The sequence below is a fragment of the Trichechus manatus genome, unplaced genomic scaffold (genome assembly GCF_000243295.1).
Source record: "Trichechus manatus latirostris isolate Lorelei unplaced genomic scaffold, TriManLat1.0 scaffold00294, whole genome shotgun sequence".
In the NCBI taxonomy this organism is placed as follows: Eukaryota; Metazoa; Chordata; class Mammalia; order Sirenia; family Trichechidae; genus Trichechus; species Trichechus manatus.
This window is the reverse complement of record NW_004444230.1, coordinates 638,806-664,227: the sequence shown is the minus strand read 5'-3', so window position 1 is coordinate 664,227 and position 25,422 is coordinate 638,806. Positions and strand designations below refer to the sequence as shown.

The 25,422-nt window shown below is 40.5% G+C and overlaps 1 protein-coding gene across 7 annotated transcripts in view; it reads right to left on the bottom strand.

Moving 5' to 3' along the window:
* STAT3 (signal transducer and activator of transcription 3) overlaps nucleotides 1–25,422 on the bottom strand; it is a 57,765-nt gene continuing 32,343 nt past the window's right edge. The window contains exons 5-24 of one of the 7 annotated variants that reach the window (XM_004390297.2): nucleotides 21,083–21,178; nucleotides 20,839–20,920; nucleotides 20,555–20,649; nucleotides 20,232–20,383; nucleotides 17,753–17,911; nucleotides 17,505–17,597; nucleotides 16,628–16,687; nucleotides 11,641–11,670; nucleotides 11,448–11,541; nucleotides 11,298–11,345; nucleotides 9,062–9,145; nucleotides 8,225–8,323; nucleotides 7,953–8,088; nucleotides 6,878–6,930; nucleotides 6,530–6,624; nucleotides 6,280–6,419; nucleotides 5,563–5,775; nucleotides 1,365–1,407; nucleotides 971–1,083; nucleotides 1–148 (exon numbers count right to left, since the gene is read on the bottom strand). In XM_004390297.2, coding sequence (XP_004390354.1) covers nucleotides 93–148; nucleotides 971–1,083; nucleotides 1,365–1,407; nucleotides 5,563–5,775; nucleotides 6,280–6,419; nucleotides 6,530–6,624; nucleotides 6,878–6,930; nucleotides 7,953–8,088; nucleotides 8,225–8,323; nucleotides 9,062–9,145; nucleotides 11,298–11,345; nucleotides 11,448–11,541; nucleotides 11,641–11,670; nucleotides 16,628–16,687; nucleotides 17,505–17,597; nucleotides 17,753–17,911; nucleotides 20,232–20,383; nucleotides 20,555–20,649; nucleotides 20,839–20,920; nucleotides 21,083–21,178 — 1,941 coding nt within the window. In that variant the 3' untranslated portion in view covers nucleotides 1–92. Of the gene's footprint in view, nucleotides 149–970; nucleotides 1,084–1,364; nucleotides 1,408–5,562; nucleotides 5,776–6,279; nucleotides 6,420–6,529; nucleotides 6,625–6,877; nucleotides 6,931–7,952; nucleotides 8,089–8,224; nucleotides 8,324–9,061; nucleotides 9,146–11,297; nucleotides 11,346–11,447; nucleotides 11,542–11,640; nucleotides 11,671–16,627; nucleotides 16,688–17,504; nucleotides 17,598–17,752; nucleotides 17,912–20,231; nucleotides 20,384–20,554; nucleotides 20,650–20,799; nucleotides 20,921–21,082; nucleotides 21,179–25,422 lie in introns of all 7 variants that reach the window. The other 6 variants (XM_023725254.1, XM_023725252.1, XM_023725253.1 and 3 more) reach the window with 6 other exon arrangements.

The following is a 25,422-nucleotide window of genomic DNA, read 5'->3' as shown; positions in this document are numbered from 1 at the left end:
GTTTCAGATGATCTGGGGTTTGGCTGTTTAAGGTGGCGGAACGCAGGTAGGTGCCTCAGTCACATCTCTCTGCAGCTTCTGTTCTCAGCTCCTCACATGGGCGAGGTAGCACACTCCGAGGTCAAGTCCATGTCAAACGTAAGGGACTCTGGAGAAACAGACAGGAAAGCCAGTTCAGTGGCAGTTGCCTCACCCCCGCAGCTGGCAGGGCACACATCCCTACCAGAGAACAGAAGCTTGGGCCACTACTGTTCTCCCACCTCCTGCCACCTAAGGCCAAGACCTGGTCAGATAATCCAGACTTATTCTCCTCCCCCGGGAATCTGCCATCTGTTTTTTTCCCATTTTTTTTTTTAATACTGTGGCAAAATATATATAAAAAGAGTTGCCATTTCAACCATTTTTACATGTACGATTCACTGACATTAGTTATGTTCACCACATTATTCAACCATCACCACCACCTGTTTCTAAATTTCCCACCCTCCATTTTTGAAGAAGATCTAAGGCTGCCCTGTTCCATACGGCGGCCTCAAGCCACCTGACATGTGACTAGTGAGCACCAGAAACGCGGCTAGTCCGAATCCAGATGCGCTGCAGGTGTAACGTCCCCATGGGAATTCAAGGACTTAGTACAAAAAAAAAAGAAGGTAAAAATATCTTGTTAATTTTTTATTACATGTTCAAATGATAATATGTTGGATTTCTTGGGTTAAATAAAATATATTATTAAAATCAACTTCACCTGTTTCTTTTCCCTGCTTTTAGAAGAAATGTGGCTACAAAAAATTTGACAATGACACATGTGGCATGTATTCCATTTCTACTGGAGAGCCTCCTTCTACCTTCTACAACCTTCTAGAGCCTCCTTCTGACAATCTGTGTGACCAGCTCTCGACTCTACAAGCAAGCATCACAGAGAGAAAACTGACTTTTCTCACAGGACAAAGTCTGTTAACCAAATACTCACCAAATTGCCCTCCTGCTGAGGGTTCAGCACCTTCACCATTATTTCCAAACTGCATCAATGAATCTAAAGTGCGGGGGGACATCGGCAGGTCAATGGTATTGCTGCAGGTCGTTCTGTAGGAAATGGGGAGCAGCAGGAGGGGAAAGGGCCGGGTTGACAAGACACAATGGAGAAAAAAAAAAAAAAGAACAGAACACACACACACAAGCCATCAAACTCTGGTCTCCAACAGAAAAATAAAAGCTCAAGCTTTTTAAACACACAAGGTCACTTTGAGTACTAAACATAGCCCAGGGGCTGCCAACCCTTCACAAGATAACTCTTGCCCAGTGTTCTATTCCCAGGGATGAGGACATTAGAAATGGAGGCAAACTTGGGAAAAGAAGCCACTTACGGTGTCACACAGATAAACTTGGTCTTCAGGTATGGGGCAGCACCTAGGAAGGAAAAGAAAACTTCAGCTTACTGATTGGGACTTGGGAGGATGGGCAGGAGGAAGCCACTGGCCTCACCAGGGCTAACCTGAAACTCACTACATCCTGAAGCAGAGATTTTTTTTTGACACAACCACTGCCTCCTCTCCAGTGTTGCCCTCCCCTCCTTATATACTATTTGATGTCCTAGGTGCTGGTAGCTTTGAAATTCAATTCCTTCCACAAAGCTTTCCTGACCACAGAGACCTGTCAGCATTCCCTTGTCCCACCTGAGTCTAGACTAATGCCAACCTTGTGTGCAACCTTGTGTGTATGTAAACATTGAACTGCCTGTCTGTGGCCTGAGGACTCTGCGTCTCTTAGATAACTTCTCTGCATGCAGGAATCAGGCCTGTGTAGTCTTTGCATGGGGTCCAACTCAGATAACAGCGTCACCGAGTCTTTAAGAGAACATGGGGACTGCTAATGCTTGTGGTTCCAATGCCAAGAGCTATACCTTCTACTCCTACTAGCATTAATCTACCTCTATTACATTGTTAGATGTTGGTATTAGTAAATTACCAGTTGGATAAATACATCAAACAAACAGCTGCCTCTATATACAAGGAAGATTTCTTTATGGTGCACTACAATTAACTCTGGACTGAAAGACAAGAGACCTGGGCCCAGTTATGTCTTCAATAGCTAAGAAACCTGGGACAAGGCACATTCTCTCTCAAGCATTAAAAAAAAAAGGGAGAGTAAAGAGGGAGACGCCAATTGTCTATGATCCTTGTCTTTTTAAATCCTTATTCTATAGTTAGAAATGTGAGGATTGGAGTAAATGAATTTTAGATGTTAAATGCTTACATCCAGAAGTCAAGGAACCTTAGAGACAATGGCGTGAAATCTGGGGAATTCAGGTGAACCACTCACTTGGGAGGCATGGTGTGGGGCAGGATGGGCCGAGCAGCAGTTATAAAGCTTGTGGTTGATAGAGAACCCGAGGGATTAGACAGAATAATGACCCTCACACCATACACAAAAACTAATTCAAAATGGATCAAAGATCTAAATATAAAACCAAGAACCTATAAACATCATGGAAGAAAAAACAGGGTCAACACTAGGGGCCCTAATATACAGCATAAATAGGATACAAACACAACAGTACACAATACACAAACACCAGAAGATAAGCTAGATAACTGGGATCTTCTAAAAATTAAACACTTAGGGTCATCAAAAGACTTTACCAAGAGTAGTGTCTGTGGTCTTAAAGGCTTGTGAGTGGCCATATAAGATACTCCACTGGTCCCACCCTGTCTGGAGCAAGGGAGAATGAAGAAAACCAAAGACACAAGGGAAAGATTAGTCCAAAGGACTAATGGACCACAACTACCACAGCCTCCACCAGACTAAGTCCAGCACAACTAGATGGTGCCCAGCTACCACCAGCGACTGCTCTGATAGGGATCACAATAGAGGGTCCTGGACAAGCAGGAGAAAAATGTAGAACAAAATTCAAACTCACAGAAAAAGACCAGACTTACTGGTCTGACAGAGACTGGAGAAACCCCAAGAGTATGGCCCCCCAACACCCTTTTAACTCGGTACTGAAGTCACTCTTGAAGTTCACCCTTCAGCCAAAGATTAGACGGTCCCATAAAACAGTAACACATGTTGTTCAACCATGTATACGAGACTAAGTGGGCACACCAGCCCAAAAACAAAGAAGGCAGGAAGGGACAGGAAAGCTGGACAAATGGAAATGGGAAACCCTAGGCTGAGAAGGAGAGAGTGTTAACACATCGTGGGGTTGGCAACCAATGTCACAAAACAATATATGTATTTACTATTTAATGAGAAACTAATTTGCTCTGTAAACTTTCACCTAAAGCACAAATTAAAAAAAAAAAAAGAAAGAAAGTATAATGAGAATCTGAGAAAATGAATTATAAAGGGGTCTTCAGACTGCCAGCTGAGGTTACTTTCGGCCAAGAAATGGATTAATTCAGTGCAGAATCCAAAGGAGCGACTGAGGCAGGGTTCTGGTGTCTTATAAATCCGACCACTTTGGCCCAAACCTGAGAGGACTGACACCTTAGACAAAAAATGATTTAATTCCCTAGTGATCAAGGTGGCTGAGAACAGTAGAAGCAAAGGAGAATGAAGACTAAAAGCTGATGTATGTATGAATCCATACAAGGTTGTAAATGTAATTTATCTAATTTATAAGTGACTCATAATCTCTCCCTCAAGCCAAAAGGAAACACTGTGTGGGCTTTCTGTAGAGATGTAAAGAGGTAGGAGCTGTGAATCCTAGGAAGGTGATCCATCTCTGAAAGAGACTCCTGTACAACAGTACTCCATCACAATGGAAGTCGAGAGAAAACAGTCACAGATCCCTCTCCCTGAGGACTCCCATTGTAATACCGGGTCTCCACACATACCCCACCCCACCCCTATATCCATCCCCTGACCCCATCGCCACACCCACAAGGAGCCCCTTAGTGCACACTCCTTACACTTGACAATCCATAACATAGGCAAAGCACTCAGGTCATGAGTTCTTTTCTCATGACTGGCATGCTGCCCCTGACACTCCTGCCTCCAGGCAGGAAAGGACTGTGACCCCCAGGCAATGGAGGATACAGCCTCAGACTGGGAGGTGGGATCCTGAAAGCAACATTGGTCAAAGGACCAGAACTTGGATCTGAACGTCTTCTGCAGAAGGAACAAAGAGTAGTGCGACAGGGGCTGATAAACAGATCTCCCAACTGAAGTGCAACATGGAAAGACAGATAAGCAGCAGACAGGAAGTGAGAGTTCAACCTTCTGCAGTATGAACACAACTCAATACCAGAACAAAGGGAAAAAGGAAAACCAACTGTCAATTCACTCTAATTCCTTCTTCCAAGCCCCACTCTTCCCCACCCCAAGAAATTTCTGAGAGAATTTCTATGAAAAAGTGGAAGGGACCCAAAACTAAAACGATTCCTGAGGTTAACTTTTCAGACAAAGATTAGACTGGACTATAGGACATATAATGATACTCATGAAGAATGTGCTTCTTAGCTCAAGTAGATACACGAGACTAAATGGGCAGCTCCTGTCCGGACGCGAGATGAGAAGGCAGAGAGGGTCAGGAGCTGGATGAATGGACATGGGGAATCCGGGGTGGAAAGAAATATAGTGCTGTCACAGTATAGGGAGAGCAACTAGGGTCACATAACAATGTGTGTATAAATTTTTGTATGAGAAACTAACTTGAATTGTAAACTTTCACTTACAGCACAATTAAAAAAAAAGTGGAAGGGAAGTTGGTGTGTGAGTGTTTTATTTGTACAAAGACGGTTTTTTAAAAAACAACTGGGGCAGAAAACTAACCCCAAACGATCATTTTAAAGAGCCCACAGATAACTCTACAATCAGTAAAAACAAAGAATAGCAAATCATAGACTCCTCATCAGGATCTGGACAGAGAACTCAGAGTCAAAGCAGCAAACACTGAACGGGAACAGACCAGGAGCTCTGCCCCCTCCACACTGATGACATCCCCAGAGATTACAGGTTTAAATGTGAAGTAATTTCTATAAACACATATGCTCCTGCACATTAAAACAATCTTCGTCTCAGTAGCTGCACATTATAAATACCAACTGCATGCCACTCCCACCAGTTTTTGTCTTCCCCTTCAAACCTACTCTCCTCCCACTCTGCTGTTAATCATTTCCTCCAGAAAGCCTCTATTCACCCCACTTGACACTGCTTACACTGTTTAGCAATGGGGAAAGGAAACATGCTAGACTGAGGTTTGCGTCTCAAACCTTCTAGCATCTACTATGTAAGAAGCACTGTGCCTCTGGGCATCCTGTTCCTAAAGAACTCTGCCCTCACTCTCTTCATAGTGTTTCAGGCATGTTTTGAGTGGAGGCGTGTCTGCTCTCTCCCCCTTTACTCTGGCGTGCTCCCTCTGGGTCAGGGACTGGTGACTGAGTCCTCTCCTCTCTCTAATCCTGTCAGCCACCCAAAAAAACACTCACTACAAAGTTCTTTCCCATAAAGAGGAATAAAGATCCCCCAGGCTATTCAGACAATACCTAGCTCTCCTCTAAGGATTCTGCAATTTCCTGTTTTCCCCAGAATTAAATGCCTAAAATGTGGAAAATCAACGACTACCTGGGTCAGCTTCAGGGTGCTCCTGGCTCTCTGGTCGACAATACTTTCCAAACGCTTCCTCTTTAGGAATGTCAGGGTAGAGATAGACCAGCGGAGACACCAGGATGTTGGTGGCATCCATGATCTTATAGCCCATGATGATTTCAGCAAATGACATGTTGTTCAGCTGCTGTTTGGTATATGGTTCCACGGACTGGATCTGGGTCTTACCTGTTGTAGGAGAGGGGTGGGAAGATAATGGCGCCTATGGCTAGATAATCTCAGAGAAAACATTACCTCTAGGAGGAACGACTTACGCCAACCCAGAACCTGAGACCCTGAGTATCCTACCCAGTGGCTTGGCACTGTGGATACGTGCAGGCTGGCTTTTGGAGAGGCTACCCAATTGGTTCACAGGCAATAAACTTGAATAACTATTTGTATAAGATATATTAACAGGGTAGGGAAAAAAACGGACAAAGAATAAATTTTAAATAGACAATTTATAGGTAACTCTTAGCCACCGAAGCAAGCAAAACAAAATTGGCAAGCAAATCCTTCAGCTGGAAGAAATTGTAGAAACAAGAAAAAATCTCCCAAATGTTTTACAAATCTGAGGTAGGAGAGTCAGAGTCCATCTGTGTCCACTAGGGGGCAGTGGGTGCTCAAAACTAGCAGCAGCCACCACAACCGCAGCTACAGCCACCAGGTGGGGTGGGTGAGGGCCCAGCTTACCGCTGATGTCCTTCTCCACCCAAGTGAAGGTGATTCCTCCTTCTTTGCTGCTTTCACTGAATCTTAGCAGGAAGGTGCCTGGGGGCTTGGTGCTCAAGATGGCCCGCTCCCGCTCCTTACTGATGAAGCCCATTATGTACCTGGAGCCAGAGAGAAGCAACAACGTTTGGATCCCCTGCGACTGCCCTGCTGAGAGCAGATGACTTGGTTACTCAAATACACTCTCTACCAGACAGGAGTTTCAACCTACCCTTCATTCCAAAGGGCCAGGATGTACTTTTTCACAAGGTCAATGATATTGTCCAGCCAGACCCAGAAGGAGAAACCCTTGCCAGCCATGTTTTCCTGGAAAGAAGAATAATGGGAAAGCTAAGTCTCCCACCATGCCCCTCAGCCTTTTCTTTCCTAGGAGCACAGTGCATCACCCAAATCCTCAAGTGGCTATAGCTCAGGCTCTCTTCCCCTCGAGCAGGGCCTACTAGCCACGAGACCGAGAATTCAGGGCCTTCAGGACCAGCGGCCTCCACAGTAACCTAGCAGGTGAGCACTCTCTCCCCCTCCCAAGAGATGGCCACATGGATTTAATAAAATCACTTACTTTGCAAAATTTAGCCCACGTGATCTGACACCCTGAGTAGTTTACACCAGGTCCTAAAGGGAAAAAAAAGGATAAAGTAGTGTAATTTTCATCTTTGAGTCAAGATCTTCTTAGGACACACACATTCATCCCACTCTGGGCCATGAAACCAATGGTTTTCATTTAGTTGAGGATTGTTACCATGAAGCACGCACGTGCACGCGCACACACACTCACATATCCTCAACCCCATCACTGGGACCCTCTTGAGTTGCTTTGCCCAGCAAACATGGTGGATGACGCATCAAATCCCCCTGCTCCTCCCAGCTTCATGCAGTAGTCTTGGGACCAGCAGCGCACACTAACCATCTGCTGTTAGAGGTCACATTTGTTGGCAGCACAGGACACATTTACTTGTAGTCTAGGTAGCAAATAAAATATTCTACTAACTAAAACCATTCCCGAGGCCAACTCTTCAGACAAAGATTAGACTGGACTATGGGACATAAAATGATACTCGTGAAGTGTGCTCAAGTAGATACACGAGACTAAACAGGCAGCTTCTGTCTGGAGGTGATATGAGAAGGCAGAGAGGGTCAGGAGCTGGTTGAACGGACACGGGAAATCAGGGGTGGAAAGGAGGAGTGTGCTGTCACAGTATAGGGAGAGCAATTAGGGTCACATAACAAGGTATGTATAAATTTGTGTATGAGAGACTAACTAGAATGGTAAACTTTCACTTAAACTACTACGACAATAAAAAAAATATTCTACTAAAATTTTTTTTGAGAAAAAAGTTTTAAAAATAAGCCTATGGCTTATTGAAAACGCAGACAGAGAACGTCAAGCCTTTAGCTTCACCTTCTAACATGCACTTAAAATACCCTCCTAAGGTTAGATAAGTAGTACCCTGGCAGGGTGAGGGAGACAGCCACTAGGAGAAAAGAAATCTGCCTCCCACCTCATAAAAAGGGTCACTAGATGCACACTTCCTTGCTCAAGGTAGATGCTCAGTAAATATTTACTGAATGAATAGTCCCATGGGCCCGGTTCCTTCTGTGAGGAGGACAGGAGGGAGAAGAAATAAAATGCTGACCCAAGAGCTTCTCCGCCAGTGTAGTCAATTGCTCAATGCTCAGCCCTCGCTTTGTGGTGGAGGAGAACTGCCAGCTCAGCACCTCGGCCACTTGATCCCAGGTTCCAATTGGGGGCTTGGTGAAAAAGTTCACGTTCTATTGAAAAAGGAAAACACATTTGCTAATTGAGATGAGAGGACGGTACTTAACGGCCCACACTAGGTACCACAATAACCTCTAGGGATGAGACGTTTTCAAGAAGGCACAGTTTTCAAGAGGATAGGACACTAACCTTGGGGTTGTTGGTCAGCATGTTATACCACAGGATGGAAGCCCAGGCATTTGGCATCTGACAAATATTGGAGATCACCACAACAGGCAAGGAGTGAGTCTGTGGAGTAAGTGGAGAATGAGCTGGGGAGGCAGAGGGGTCCTCAGAGCTTCCAAAATATCTCCAAACGTATCTCACAGGGGGACTAAAAGGACATGCCATAAACTATACTATTGCCAACTCTAGGAGAGGAGTGTCAGTTTGACACTCTAGAGTAGAAAGAATTCCCAAGGGAGACCTCTGGGACTTGGGTTGATGTCCAAACGCAATCATTGTAAACTCTTGACTCGCTGAAAGCTTGACCCAGAATCCTTGGGATTCCCATTTATAAAACCTAGAAGACATTCTCCAAGAATTGAAGCTCTACCTTCCCATTAAACAGAGAGGTCTCAGAAATCAAAGAGTAGTATTCCTGCTTTTTCAGGTCTATGTTAAAGGTCAAGAAAGTTGGGAAAAGAGATTTAAATGCCATGATTTTCTGTATACTAAAAACACTAGCTGTTTAAAGGCTATTTTGCTGAAATTTCATACAGTCACCCATAATCAATTTCTAAATACAGATTTTCATATCAAGTTTGCTTAAAGTTGAATGTACATGTAATGTACTTTCTAAGCACTCAAGAAGACTTTATTCTCAGCTGGGATGCCAGGACATTTTGGAGAAAGGGCCAAAGAATACAATGTTTACTTAGCAAAGAGTGATCACTCCACCTTCACTAGTAACAATTCCAACTAAAAGTTCTTGTCCAGAATCACCCCTACACATTGCCCCACCCCCAGTTCTGCTGCAGAACTCACCTCCAGGTCTATTTTGAGGCCTTGGTGATATACCTCTGTCTCAAAAGTGATCAGGTGCAGCTCCTCAGTCACAATCAGGGAGGCCTATGATAACAAAAGGGACATTCTCTTACTCAGAGAATAGCATTTGGTACTAACAGCGCAGCCAAGGAAAGTGACTTGCCACAGCCTTACTACACTAAGAAGGGAATCTACCTGGCTGCCATGGAAATTCCATCAACAACACACCTGAGCACATGACCTCTTCAATACTAACACTCTCCAATGCTCTGATCCTCAATCTGATCTTTTACTCATTTTCTATTAAAATATCAAATAGAGCCAATAGATTACTTATAAAGTACCAAAACAATGAATACCTGCGTATCCACCACCCCGTTTAAGACTGTGTGCCCTTTCCCAACCCTATCCCTTCCCCTCCTCCCTCAGAAGTAACCACCATTTTATCTTCTGGGTTTATCATCTCCTAGCTTTTCTTTATAGTTTTACCACATTTGTATCTCTAAGTGTATGTATTACTCAGTTTAGGATGTCTGTGAACCTTATATGTATGGAATCAAGACTCTGTATTCTTCTGTAACTTAATTTTCACTCAGTATGAAATGCATCCATGTGGTTATCCACAATTTACTCATTTTCATAGCTGTAGAGTATTCCACCATATGACTATATCACAAATCATTTACCCACTTCAGTGTTTATGGGTATTTATTCGGTTGTATTCAGGGCTTATAAGCAGGCTGCTGTGAACACTTCGTACATGTCTTCTGGTGCACATGTGTAAAGGTTTTTCTACTGCAAAGTCCTGAGAGTGGCACTGCTGGGTTATAGGGCATGTTCATTTTTATAATGCCAAATTTCAAGGTGACTGTAACAATTTAAACTCCCACCAGCACCATAGCAATCTTATTTTGAACAGGAGTTACCAATTAATTCTCAGAAACAGAATTCCAATTCATTTTTAAAGTACTTCTTTTCTGATTAGAAAAGTAATACATGTTCAATTTAAAATGCAAATATTACAGAGATAGTTTAGAGTAGCTCTGGATACTAACAACAGCACAAATACATAAGCGCCGTTTGATGGTGCATATTTCTTCAGAATTTCTTAATGCATACGTGAATAAACATAAAACAGTCTGTGGTGTCTTTTTAAAACAAAAATATTAACATCCTACTCAAATTATTTTGCATATTGCCTTTTCCTAAACAGATATGACAAGTACATTTTTTAAATATTGTTGCATATAAACTACCTCACTCCTTAATTGCTGTCAAATATTATATTGTTCTAATTCAATTCAATTCTTTTTTTCAGGCCTGCTACTACACATTACAGGAGAGGAAAGATGGGCTCAAGAGATAGAAAGTACACAAACATCAGAAAAAGAACAGTGTGTCACAATTTTTTTACAAGACTGAAAACTAGTTCTTGCTCACATTTACCTAAATAAATAAAAAAGTTTTTTCCTGACACTAAGGATCCAATACCGGAACCAATGGGAGACAAAGAAGAAATGAGAGGAATAAAGAACAAGAAGAGTACACGTGGCTCAACCATATATACGAGACTAAAGGGGCACAGCCGTCCAGAGGCAAGGACGAGAAGGCAGGAGGGGACAGCAAAGCTGGACAAACGGAAATGGGGAACCCAAGGTCAAGAAGGGGAAAGTGCTGACACATCGTGGGGCTGGCAACCAGGGTTACAGAACAATATGTATTAATTGTTCAGTGATAAACTAATTTACTCTGTAAGTCTTCACCTAAAGCACAATTAAAAAAAAAAAAAAAAACCAAGATAAGGTTTTGTTCCTTTAATGTTTAACTCAGATTTGTTAACTTTTACACGGTTTATCCCACCTCAGCAAGGAAAACATGTCACCAAAAAAGGAGCAATTCAGCTGACTGGCAGAAATTAGAATGGGAATTTGGAAAGCCCCAGGCAAGGTGGAAAGCTTTTCTACCAGATGGGTGTGGATAACTACCCAGCAAGGACCTTCCACTTATGCTCCACGATGACCTAACTCCTGGGACAGTCAAGGAAATGCTGTGAGCCAAAGAATCCCATGGCATTGGTGACTTTTGATCGTGTCACTTGGCCCACAGTCATTTTTCCGAATCACCACAGCTGAAATCGCAGGTTGATGTCCCTAATTCTGGGCAATAAGGAGGCTCACTCTTCTCTCTACCTCGAAGACAGCCCTCTCGGGTGGCTGTCATCCCTAACAAAACTTACATCGCAGTTTGCTCGGCCCCCATTGCCACATCTTTGCTCCCTCAGGGTCTGCAAGAAAAGCAAAAAGCACATCCGTCAGAAAGGCTCTCTCCTAGCCTCTCACACTGCCAGGTGCCCTTTGTGAAGGGGAGGTGGACTTCTCCCACGTACCAAGTGCTTGAATTCTGCAGAGAGGCTGCCGTTGTTGGATTCTTCCATGTTCATCACTTTCGTGTTTGTGCCCAGAATGTTGAATTTCCGGGATCTGAATCACAGGAGAAGAACCAAACACGTAGGTGAATGAGTGGCCAGAGGATAAAGTTGGATTAAACAGAACAAAAGAAAGCCTCTAGGCTGAACTCACCCTCTGAGAGCAGCAACATCCCCAGAGTCTCTGTTAAGAACACAAACAGTTTTTAATAAAACAGGCCTGTGTTTCTTCAGAAAGCCTACTTTGACCACCTGTTTTTAACTCTGGTGAAAAAACTACTATGCTCCTGGGAATTTCTTTACATGAGTCAATTACATTCTATATGTGAAATATCACAACCCTGTACATGTGTATGCAGTGGACACAGTTGGCTGCCTACCCAACATCTACTTCACCCCTTCCTAATAGAACTGTGATTCTGCTCAGTGTCCTCCCCAGCCCCAGCTCCGTCACCCACAGCCCAATGGTCCAGGAGTGAGGACATGACCTACATTGTCTCAATCAGACTGAAAAGAAGGAATTATATTATAGGCTGAATTGCTGTTTGTATCTTCAGCTGAACACAAGCCAGAAGTATGTGGCCTTAACTGCTAGGAGCAATTGTGTTTCAACACAGAAGAGAACTTAGAATGCAGTCTATACTGAGGATGGCAGAGAAGAGAGAATATCCTGGGTCCTTGATGACATCAATGAGTCACTGTTCTCACCTTGGAGAATCTGTCTTAACTCTGCATTTCCAGTTACACTGAGCTGTTAATTTCCTTATTATTTAAGCCACACTGGGTTTTCTGCAAAGGTGTACTATTACCTGTAACTCAGACATCCCATTTAATACAGCTGGGAAGAGTTTGCCAAGTTTGCTAACTCTCTTTTACCTTTATGTTTTTGAATACATGTTTTTTTATATAGTCACACTTCTGAATGTTTCCCTTTACTTTTTTTTTACTGTGTTGAGTGATGTTTAAAAAGTTCTCCACAGTTATGTATTCTTCCATGCTTTTAAAATTAATAATGTTATTGTTGTTGAGTAGATTCCAATTCATGGCGACCCCATGTATGTCAGAATTGAACTGTGGTCCACAGAGTTTTCGAGGCTGTGACCTTTTGGAAGCAGATTACCAGACCTGTCTTCTAAGGCGCCTCTAGGTGGGTTCGAACGGCCAGTCTTCTGGCTAGTGGTTGAGTGCTTAACCATTTGCGCCAGCCAGGGTTTCCAAAGTAATAATAACTATTATTTATTAAATAGTGCATGCCAGTGTGTTTACAGATTAAAAATGATCAATTTTTAAGTCATTCAGAAGACATCTTTCCATATATCACATTTTAATAATAGTCCTGTTATTGGAAAGTCTTCCCCCATGTCTAACCAATATTTCCCTTTTTCTTTTACATTCTTTTTACATGAAATCTTTGAGGTATAAGTGATGAACTATAAACTGCACATATTTAAAATGTAAAATTTGATAAGGTTTGAGATTTATATATATATACTATACACACCTGTGAAACCATGAGCACACTCAAGAAGATGAACATATCCATCACCCCCAAAAGCTTCTTCATGCTTAGTCATAATTCATCCCTCAATCCCATACCCCAGGCAACCCCTCATCTGCCTTCTGTCACTACAGAGTCACATGCATTTCTAGAATTTTATATAAATAGAAACATAAAGTATGTACTCTTTTTTGGTCTGGCTTCATTTACTCAGCATAATTATCTTGATATTCATCAACAGCCTATTCCTTTTGTTGTTGAGTAGTATTCCATTAGGAGTCCTGGTTGCCCAGTGGTTAAGTGCTCAGCTGCTAACTGAAAGGTCAGCGGTTCAAACCCACCAGCCGCTCCGGAGGAAAAAGATGTGGCAGTCTGCTTCCGTAAAGATCACAGCCATGGAAACCCTATGGGGCAGTTCTATTCTGTCTTATAGGGTCGCTATGAGTTGGAACCGACTTGATGGCAATAGGTTTGATTTGGTTAGTATCCCATTGTATGACTATACCACAAATTGTTTATCCATTCACCTGTTAATGGATGTTCATGTACACAGACCTTGCACAGTTCTTACTAGGTTTATTTCTGCTTACTTTATAGATTTTGCTGCAACTGTGAATAAGGTCTTTTAAAATATATTTTAAAATTGTTTTCTTATTATGTAAGTATTGATTTTTGTTTACCTTGTATTCCAGTCATCTTTTCAAATTCTCTTATAAATTTAAATCATTTTTTCACCTCTTAGATTGTTCTAGATAGACGGTTGTAATTCTTTGCAGAGCACAGTTGGTTATCTTTCTTCCATATTTCTGGCTGGAACCTCCAGAACACTGTTGAATAGCTGAAGTCTTATTCCCAGTTTTAATGGGAAGCCTCTGGTGTTCCAACATAAAATATGTTTACAATTTACTTCTGATAGATGCCTTTAATCAAGTTAAAGAAATTTTCTTCTATTCTTGTTTAAGAGTTTTTCATTAAGAATGTGTGGTGACTATATAAAAATCATGAATTACATGGACTATGATGCTATGTAGTGTTCCTACTGTACTGAGATATGTCAATAGATTTTCTAACATTAAACTAGACTTCCATTCTAGAAATAAACTCTATTTGGTTGTGGTTTATTGTTTTTTAGTATTTAAGCTGCAAATCTCTTACTTAGGACCTTTACATACATATTCATAAGTGAGATTAGCCTTTTTTTTTTAACTTGGCTGTATGTGTAAAATGTCCATATGTAACGGTAGTCTTATAGAATGAATATGGAAGCAATCCACCTCTTCCTAAACACTCTTCTTTGGGCAATTTTAGAAAATTTGTTTTTCTAAAAAAAAATCCATTTCATCAAGATTTACAAGTTCCTATACAGTATTCTTACAATTTTCTTCATCTATCCTATATCTGCTTATACCTCTTCATTATAATTTTGCATATTTGTATTTGTTTTCGTCATTACTCTCACTCAAGGTCTATTTCACTAAGTTTCAAGATTTATCAATTTTAGAATTTAAATGTAAGACAAAGACACTATTTTTATGTTTTATAATTCACCTATATTTGGATCTTTACAAGCTCCTTCTTCCCACTTTCCTTAGGTTTATTTTGCTTTTCTAGATTCTTCAAATGAATATTTATTCATTTACTTTTTTTTTTCCTGTTGTTCAATATTAAAGCATTTAGGACTATTAATTTTCCTCTAAGTATAGCTTTGGCCATTTCCCATATATATTGACAGGCAATTTTATCAGTCATTATTTTCAAAATTGCCTACAACTACATTATTTGTCTACCATGACTGAAGATATTTAAGTTGTTTCTTTTCCCCCCTTCATATTTTCAAGTACTTGGATTCTTTTGATGCTGACAAATTATGCTTTAAATGTGCCTGAAAATATTCAGAGGGACAAAACATGGGTCTGGTAAATTAAAAAATAAGTTGCCTTAACAGAACTAGGAAACTAAATGGCTCCTTAATATTAGGAAGCTGTCCCCCAAAACAGGAAAAACCTGTACAGCAGAGAATTTAGAAATCTATCAAGAAACTATTGCAGGCTATCCAGGCATTTTCTCCTTTTTTCTGCCTCTCCTTTCAACTGAAGAGCAACAATGGTAGGAGAAGGGAAAATGAGGCCTTAAGATCTTAAACAGCAGGAGTAATGAAAAGAACATTAACTGGTACAGAGAACAGATTAAGGGCAAGAGAACAACAGCCATAAAATTTGACTTGTATGTATGCTATATTTCAATAAAAAGTTAAAAAAAAAAAACAAAAACTTCACTACCAGTTCATTTGAACTCCTAAAGTCTCATGTGAATGATCTAGTAAAGACTGATTTTAAAGTCTCTTGAGATGTTTTAGTTTTCTAAAGTGCAATCACAGTTATTAAGCTAATAACAATTTTCTTTGTTTTTAACTATAATCTATTCTTTAAATTTTGATCTTAAAATTAACATATGTACACTATTAAAAAGTCAGAAAAAAGGATACATAACAAAAGCATACCCATTTTCCCCATAATCTCACTCCCAGAGATAATCAATGTTAATATCTTAATACATAGACTACGAGCCTCTTTTCTCTATGACTCTTCACACATGACTATAATTTTCATTTTAATTTTTAATAAAAATAGATCAAGCTGAGTTATAACCTGATTTTTCCAACTTGATATTTACCATGAGTACTTTTCCATGCCACTAAATATATACATGTATCATAATTTTAAATGGCTATATAATATTCCATCACATGGCTGTAGCGTAATTTATCTAATTCCTTTTGCATCATCATTTTTGGTAGTATAAACAATACTATGTGAACATATAATTGCAAAACTATCAGTTTATTTCCTTAGATAAAATAAAAAATAGAAATGCTAGTCAAAAGGAGAAAGGACTAAACTATACCTGGGTATGTATTTAATAATTATAGTAAATAGTTAATATTAAAATTATAGCTGTAAAGTTATGAAAAAAATAACCTAATTAAACACCACCACCAAAAAAAAAAAAAATTATAACTCACAACAACAAAAATCAAATGTCAGTACTCACAGGTTTATGGGAATCTGCACTATTTAAGTTTTAACTATATTATTGATAGTCAATGGAAAGTGGGACCAAATAGAATGTGTCATAACCAGGAGTCACCAGGAAATACTTTGGTGGCAGTTTACCAAATTGCAAGCACTGTGCCTTGGAAAAAATAAATGGCTTCTAAAGCTCTAACCTAGCAAACCCAACCTATAAAAGGTAGCAAAAAGTATGCATATCAATTAAGAAAATAGGATTAAAAATGGTAACTCTGATGGACTTGTAGATAGTGAGGTATAGGGAAAAAAAATCATCACCTTTTCCATACATTCTCAGTTTTATATAAGGTGCGTAAATTACAAGTAAAAAACTAAATAAAGAAAAAGAAGTACTGCAGGTCACAATAGCAACCTCAACTCAAACCTGTAGGACCGGTTTGTGGTTTTATTCAGGCATGTAAATAAAAACGCACAGCTTTTGAAAAGCTTTGTTCACATAATGAAGCTCTCTGAATGGAGATAAAGTCTCTTAATTCAAATGATATCTGTCAAAGTTCTCATTTCTCTGTCCCTTATTTGAATAAAAAAAAGAAAGCAAAGATAGGAGTACTTACTTGTCAATGCACACTTTAATTTTAAGCTGATAATTTAACTCAGGGAACTTGACCAACAACCTGTTGCAAAAAAAGAAGAAAAAAGTTTCTAAGAAAAAAATATACATCCAGTTAAAAAATAAGGCGGTAGGCTCCCCCAGCAACTTATAACAGAAGACATTAAAAATGCATGATTTTATTTCTAAGAGGTGAATAAACCGCAATCCCAAATTCCTCCTCCAGCCAGTGCCATCTTTGATCTTAAAATTGAGCATCACCTCCTTCAGGCCAAAAGGTACTGAAAAAAAAGCCCAAGAACTGAGAACTTGGACAAAGTTGTGACAGATTCACAAAAAGTTAATAAGAGCAATTTCATGAAAAATATTATAGGAATACGAGCTCTGCAGCTGCCATTCTATTAAACCTAAACCCAACATTATACGATGATGTTTCTGAAGACGGAAACTTCACCGCAGTAGGACAAAACCCCAGATACCTGTTCTGACGTGAGTGTGAAAGTAACACTCCACCCTACAGGCCCACCACCCACTTGCCTTGTGGCCTCGTAGGTTCTAGATGAAGAAACCTTACTCTTTCCCTTCAAATCCTCAGAGAAAAGTAGGTTCAATGAACAGAAAGTAACCAACTTTATTTTGCCCCTTTTGGAGGGCAGGAGAAGCAGCTATGGCTTAAGACTCTAGATCAAGAATCACAGACATATGCCCAGGTAACCTCGAAAAGATTACCATTCTTTAGCTTTTGACATCAGAATCAAATGTTGTTATGTCAACAAATGCCATGCCCACAATAGTACCGCCTGTGATGCCACCAACTCTGCCCCTGCCCTAAGAGTGTTCTTCAATAAAATACCTACCAAAAGTGTAGTGCAGTCACTCACCTGACTTTAGTAGTAAACTGGACACCGGTCTTGATGACCAAGGGCCGGTCAGGATGCATGGGCATGCAGGGCTGCCGCTCAACCACAAAGGCACTGAAAGGGAACGAGAAGGACAGCAGTTCACACACTACTGACGAAGAACAGTCTTTGTCCTGTTCTCTGAACAGAGTCAGTCTCTCATTTAAGGACTGATTTTTTTTTTCTGGGGGTGGGGAGGGATAGGGAAAAGGACAAGGATTCTAAACTACCTTTTCATTAAGTTTCTAAACAGCTCTACAATTCTCTCCTCCAGCATTGGCCGGTGCTGTACTATGGGGTCCCCTTTGTAGGAAACTTTTTGCTGCAACTCTTCCAGTTTCTTAATTTGCTGGCGGGTCTGAAGTTGAGATTCTGCTAATGAGGTTATCCTGCCAATAAAATAAAAGTTACCAGTTACCTGAGTAAGTGTACCAGGTGAGCTGGAAAAGGAGAAGGGAATACTATACGTATAAATACCACTGAACAGTCCTTTAACATAAGAAAGGGGAATCTATATTGCCTTTTTTACAGGCCCCCCCTAAAATTTATATTTCTAAGAGGAGGCTAGGCAGAAAGGAAATGTCAAAACTTCTACCACTAGGAGGTATGAATGGAGTTATCATTGGAATATCATTGAAAAGTGACAAGCACTGGAACCTAGATATGGAAAACATGAAATGTGGAGTTCAGCATTCAACTTCTTCATCCCAACTTGTCTATGAATCAAACGTAAGGACTGGGTTAACACAGGAGATCAGACAGCCTGAAAGACTTGGGTTTGAGCCAGCTCTGCTACTCACTATCTGTGCAAGTTTGGCCAGGTCCCTTCACCATCGTGGGCCTAAGCGTCTCCTTGCATGAAGCGAAGGGGTTGAATTGCATGATCCCCATGAGCCCTTTCAATGGCAATCTTCAATGTACATGAAATTATTTTCCAAAATATTTATAACATGCGTATAGAAAAAGTAGACAGACAGGGAGACAAAGACTGATTCAGTCTATTCCCAAGAAGAGAGAATACTAGCGTCTCTCTCTGATGGCCTACCTACCACTAGTTTAAGACTAAAAGACCTCAAAGACAGGAGGTGAAAGGAGTGGGAGAAGAGGATAACTGCAGGGATTTCTGAGTTCCCTGCCTCCCTTCTGGCACTTACGTCCTCCCATTCCCAGAACTTAAGCTTTTTGTATTTCCTCATCAGAAGACATTTTAAAATGTTTTCAGTAAATTGATAAAGCTTAGAATTACTGAGGATATGAACAAACAGGCATTCTCATGTAAAGATGACCTAAATTTCCAAGTTCATGCTCCATGTACCTGGGTTCCCCTTCATGCCAGATTTTTTCTAGTTTAAGTTGGTGCAATAGATACATCAAGGGTGCTCAATAAAGATTTGCTGATTAATGATAGATTACATAATGAGTAGATCATAGAAGAGCATTAAAAAAAATTGTTAGGTACAACCAAAAACCTCATAGGACTTGGTTCCTTGGTTTGGAGGTTTAGGGTTATGGTTTCATGGGACATCCCAGTTAATTGGCCTAATAATGTGCTTAGTGCTTCTGTTCTACCTGCTAGTTCATTGCATAGTGCCTGGGTTCTCAAAAGCCTGCAAGCAGCCATCCAAGGCACAACAACTGGTCTCTATTCACCTGGATCAACAGAGGAAGGAGGAGAGTCAGAAACCGGAGGATATGGAACATGTGGCTAATTGCCTCCATGAACAGCTGCCTACTTTGCCATGAGCCCAGAACTGGATGATGCCCGGCTACCATTACTGAACATTTTGATAAAAGATTCTATAGAAGAATCCTGGTCAAAAGGAGGAAAATGCAGAACAGAATTTCAAATTCTCATGGACTCCAGACTTTCTGGAGCCATGTAGGCTGGATGAACCCCTGAAACTACTGCCCCGAGATAATCTTTAAACCTTAAACCAAAAACATCCCCAGAAGTCTTAAAACCAAACAATAGTTTAGCTTAACTAATAAAAAATGTCTGCTTTGAGCATTATGTTCTTTAAAGAACTATCTATATGGGATCAACTGACAACAGCAACTCAAAAGAGTAGATAGGAACCTTAGGGGGCAGTGAGTTTATGCTAATGGAGGAGAAACAACAAGTGGTTGCGCAACTTGAAGAACGTAATCAATGTCACTGAATTGGACATGTAGGAACTGCTGAATTAGTGTATGTTTTGCTGTGTATATTCTCAACAACAACAAAATAAATAAAACTAAAAAAAATGTTACACTGATGTAAAGAAGTACAGAGTCATAACTTTATATATAATGATAGATATCGAGAATGATGGTCATCAAAATTTTTACTGTATGTAGCTCTGAATGACTAGATTTTAAAAGGCTTTTCCTTTCTTATTAACTTTCTGTATTTGAACCTTTTTCCTTTACAAAGTTCAGGTATCATTTTAGGTAATTAAAAAAAAATAGTCTGTGTTAAATACAGTTAAACCACAAAAACTTTATTTAAATCATTAAATAAAATATACTTAAAACAGTAATATACATTTTTATATAAAAACTTTGTCCAAATAAACTAAGAGCTGTAACTCTTAGATTAAATTTGAGAATGTAAAAGTCCCCACCTTTGAGATACAGTACCAACTTTTTCAGCCTGCAGTTATGACCATATTTTAGCTCAGCTTTCTAGAAGGAAAGGAAAAAAAAAAAAGCTTCTGCTTCATCTTTTACCAGTTTTCTAGACGATCTAAGCAGATGTTGGGAGGGCCTCCAATGCAAGCAATCTGTTGCCTCCTCTTCCAGTCAGCCAGCTCTTCATCCGTGAGAGTTTTCTGCACGTACTCCATTGCTGACAAAAGCCCTGCCAACTCACTCACAATGCTCTGGGTAGAAACGAAAACAAAGTCAGAAGACATTTCCTTAGATGGTCTCTAACCACATTCTTTAGTCAGTTCCAAAGAAGGAACTTAATAGAAACCAGGCAAATGCTGTCACGAGATGCCAATACCCACAGGTAAGCGCAACATGCAGGACAACATGCCCAGTGATCTTACTCTTCGCATCTGGTCCAGCGCCGTAAGCATCTGTTCAAGCTGCTGCATCTTCTGCCTGGTCACTGACTGGTTGTTTCCATTCAGATCTTGCATGTCTGTGAAGGAAGGGAAAGCTCCTTGACTTGAGGGAATACTCCTATCTGTAACAACTAGACTTCCTGAAGCACCAGTAGCCCTTGCCCCCTCTGAAGTCTGAACACACAGCAAGACAAACAAGTCTTTAAACTCAAGTAACACAAACTCACTTTCTACAGAAGATTTTAAGGTCTCTAATATTGACTTGCCTCCTTGACTCTTGAGGGTTTTATAGTTGAAATCAAAGTCATCCTGGAGGTTCTCTACCACTTTCATTTTCTGTTCTAGATCCTGTTTAAAACAAAAAACTAGAAGTAAAAAAGATTTCCCTGGGGAGAGGGGAAAAAAAGTTTCTGAGAAGAATTAAATGAAGCCAAAACTTCAAAAAAGACACACGCAGGACCCACACACACTATTCCCAACAAAATGCTTCCTTCCTCAGGCTGGCCTCACCTGTACCCTCTTCCGAACATCCTGTAGGTGCTGCTCTAGCATCTGCTGCTTCTCCGTTACCACTGCAGCTGTGGGGTGGTTGGCCTGGCCCCCTTGCTGCCAAAAATAGAGTTAACACACAAGTGAACACATGAAATATAGTGAGAAACTAACACCTCTGTCCAGTCTTCATCTCACCCCACCTGCCCTTTCTGTTTGGCTTGAGATGCTGCTACCATCAAGAGGGGAAGGCAGCAGTGCCAGGCATTGTAACTGTCAATGAAGCAGCAGCCGGTGCTCTCCAGGTACTGTCCGTTATAGGCCAAGGAAGCTCTCACATAGTTTTACCTGTATTGTGGGCTTTTTACCTATAGGTCAGATTAGAAACTCACTCTATGGAGACTAGGCACTACACTAGGAGGCCACATGTTGAGCTAAGACATGGTCCTTGCCTTCAAGACGTTCTCATTCAAACACCAGAATAATTTATGACAGCAGATGTTGGATGTTTAATTAACTATGGTGCTCAAAACATTTCTGTGGGATAATAAAAACCATCCTGCTCCAGGGATAAAATTCCATATCAAAAGATATTATGGTGGGGGGAGTACTTGAAAGAGTCAAATAGCATGTGAAATTTTAAAACGGTAAGTTTTGTCAAAGAAAAGTAATAGGACATCTTCTGACAAAAGAGACCATATAAAAGTTGTGGTGATTAAGACAGGGTCAGTGCTGACATAGGCTAGAAATATTGCTCAATGGAACAGAAGAGAATCCAGAAAAGACACTAAACAGCCAGTTTTCAAAGCTAGAAATCCTCAGTCGTCTTTAATTTCTTCTTTTCATTTGAGTCACCAAATCCTCCTGGCTCTATCCTCTGTAGTCTCTTACATTCATCTCAATTGCCAATGGCTCAGTTCAGGCTCCAAAAGCTGATCTGTTTGCCTCTAATCTCCCTCGCTTCCAATCCATTCCCTACACTACTTCAGAAGTCTCCAAAAAAAGATCTGAACATGCCAGTTTTAGAGGTAACCACTCTCTTTCTCAAGGTCCCTATCCAAGCTGACAGACTATAAACTTATCTTGGAAGTTTTGGAAAGGTGGCCCCCATCCTATTTATTCTTGCCACAGGGGGACTGACTCATCTGACTGGTGAGATTGGCAGGAGGGCTCGGTACACACACATATCAGACCCTTCTGGGCTCCGTCTCCCCCAAGAGTCCAGCACATAAGCTGGTGCCTCTTCTTCTCACGGCTGGCCTCCTGGGACATAGCTGGGGCAGTAAAGCCTAGTTTCTAAGAGCAGCTCTAGAAACCCATCTCTCTGTGTTCAATAGATATTAGTCTATGGTCTCTGAATCTCCATATGGATGGCTGGGGAAGTGTTGCCCTACAGACCCAATCCCTCTACCCCAAGATCCAACTCAGGGGACAGGTATTAGAGAGCTTCTATGGTTACTGGTCCAAACCATGCTTTCTAGTCTAGCTTTACCAACACAACAACTGATACTTTAATCCGTATTCAACTCTCAGGTCTATTTCTCAATTGCTACTGAACAGAAAGGGGAAAGAGATGTGATTTAATAACAACACATAGAAACCCACCTCCAATGTCTCTGCTAAAAACTTGATGGGCTCCCCACTGCACCCAGGTATAAACATCTCAACCTGGCACAGAAGACATTTCACACAATCTGGTAACAACTTAAACCTTCCTTCCCTGCGCTGTAGTCACACCAAACTACCCCCTCTCCCCCCACATACACCATGTTTTTACACTTTACCTACCCACACACTGTTCACTCAGCCTAGCATGCTCTTCTACCCAAGCAAACCCAAACTCATTCACCTTCAAACTCAGTTCAAATGTTTGCTTTCCTGTGAAAACTTACTCAACTTCCCTATACAACATTACTCACATCCTGCTCTATGTTTTTCTCACTTTGAGTGTTTGTGTACCTATAATCCAACTAGACTGCAAGCCCCTTGGTAGCCAATCACATCTACTCATCTTCCTATCTCCCAGTGCTTTACCCATGATAGACACTAAGAATATGACAGATGAAATAAACAGAGAAAATAACAGTAAAGCCTGGGTGAAGCCTCAAATATCCAACTGGTAGCTCTGTATCAGGGGTTGGCAAACTTTCTGTAAGGGCCTAGCGGTTAATACTTAAGGCTTTGTGGGCCTTACAGTCTCTGTCACAAATATTCAGCGTGCCATTGCAGCATGAGAGCAGTCACAGACAATACATAAATGAATGAAGTGGCTGTGTTCCAAAAATACTTGATTTACAAAAACAGGCACACGGCTGGGTTTGGGCCATAGGCATAGTCTGCCGACCCTACTCTATATGATTGAAAATATCCTTGGGACGTCTCCTGCTTATCTACTTCCCATGGTTAAGTTGGAGCCTCTACCCAAACTGACTTAAATATCTTTATCTTATGCAACAGCATGAAACACAAAAGTTCTCCAAAATAGAAAACCCTAGTGATGCATGGGTAAGTGCCTTTTTGCCAACCTCGCTGTCTCTAGGGTCTTAAACAGTGTTATCTACCTACTGGCCCACATCTGAGCATATCAGTTTTCTGCTTAAAATTCTTCAGTGGGTGCTCATTTCCCACAGTAATGATGATGACGACGATGATGATGATAACAGCAGAAAGTAGTTAACATTTATTTCTGATTCATGTGTCATGTACTTTTCTAAGTATTTTACACATATGGATTAATTTATTCTATGAAGTAGGTACTATTATCATTTCCACTGAGCAATAGAAAGAGTAAATAGTTTGCCCAACTTACACAGCAAGTGGCAGAGATGGGGTTCAAAATGCAGGCAGTCTGGCCCCAGGGCCCTTGTAGTAAACTGCTCTTCCAAGGCCCAGCTGCTAGGGATGACTAACTAAAAAGAGCTCCATGATGGGGCCCTGACTAGCTTATCTTCTCCTACCCAGTGGGGTGCTCAACTCTCTGCACTTCTCCCAAGAATATATGCATTTCTGTGTTTCTCTGTCTTTAAGTATGTTCTTTTGTCTGCCTGGCCCGTCCTCTCCTCACCATCTGCCTGATGTACTTGTAACCCGCCTTAAGACTCAGCTCAAACACCACCTCTTTTCACTGTGATGCCTTCCTGACTCCCTCAGTCAGATTCAGGTGTTCTTTCTTCTAACTTCTTGCTGCATTTCTGTCTTTAAAAATGAAAAATTTCCTTGGCTATAGGATAATAAAAGAAATTAAAACCCCTCAGAGAAAGTAAACAAGTCTCTTATAACAAACTACTTGAACAATTTGGTATATATCCTTCAGACTTTTTCTCACACATAGCAATGATACAGACACATTGTACACATTTAGTTTTGCTATTATGGATCTGATCTTTTCTTCTATGACATCTTCTAGCAGGTTATTGCTATTATCATATAGGACAACTAGCAATTCTTAAAAAATATTTCTCTTATGCAATCACCTTTCTGAACTTTTGTTGGTTGTTAATAGTTTTCTTTATTGTTTCTCTCTGATTTTCTAGGAAGATCTATCAATCTGTAAATAGATATTCTGTAAATTCACTTAATGAGTAACATTAATAGAATTCCTAATGTTGAACCATCCTTGCATTTCTAGACTATAAACCATGCTTTTGTAGATCATAAAGGATGCAAAAATCCTAACCATTTTCTTGACTTACGCTGTCTTTTTTAGGTTTTGATATTAAGATATTCCAGCCTCATAAAATAAGCTGGAGACATCTCTTTTTTTTTTTCCTATACTGTGGAAGAGTTTAGATAATAATGGAACAATCTGTAACATGAAAGTTTGCTAGAACACAACTTTTATACCATCTGGGCTGGTTGGCTTATTTTTTAGGGAGTGAGGGGGTATACAATTTATAAAAAATATATTTTTCAATGTATTTTTATGGTCATTGATATATTTAAGTTTTTTCTTTCTTCCTTTAGGATATTTTAATGATTGATATTTTATTGTATTATAAAGTTGTTTGATTTTCTTTCTCTCCCAGACCACAACCTCCTCTAGAGCAGAGAGTCATAATAACTAACACACAGTAGGATGTATAGATAAGTATTTGCGTGTGTGTGTGTAGTGAGAGAGAGAGAAATAATTTATATGCGTATACACCTTATATATAATATATTTAAGTAGCCCTGGGAGCACAATGGTTAAGTGCTCAGCTGTTACCTAAAAGGTTGGTGGTTCGAACCTACCAGTGGCTCTGCAGGAGAAAAGACCCTGTGATCTGCTCCCATGAAGATCACAGCCTAGGAAGCAAGCCCTATGGGACAGTTCTACTATCATACAGGGTCTAGAGTCAGAATCAACTCAACAGCAAACAACA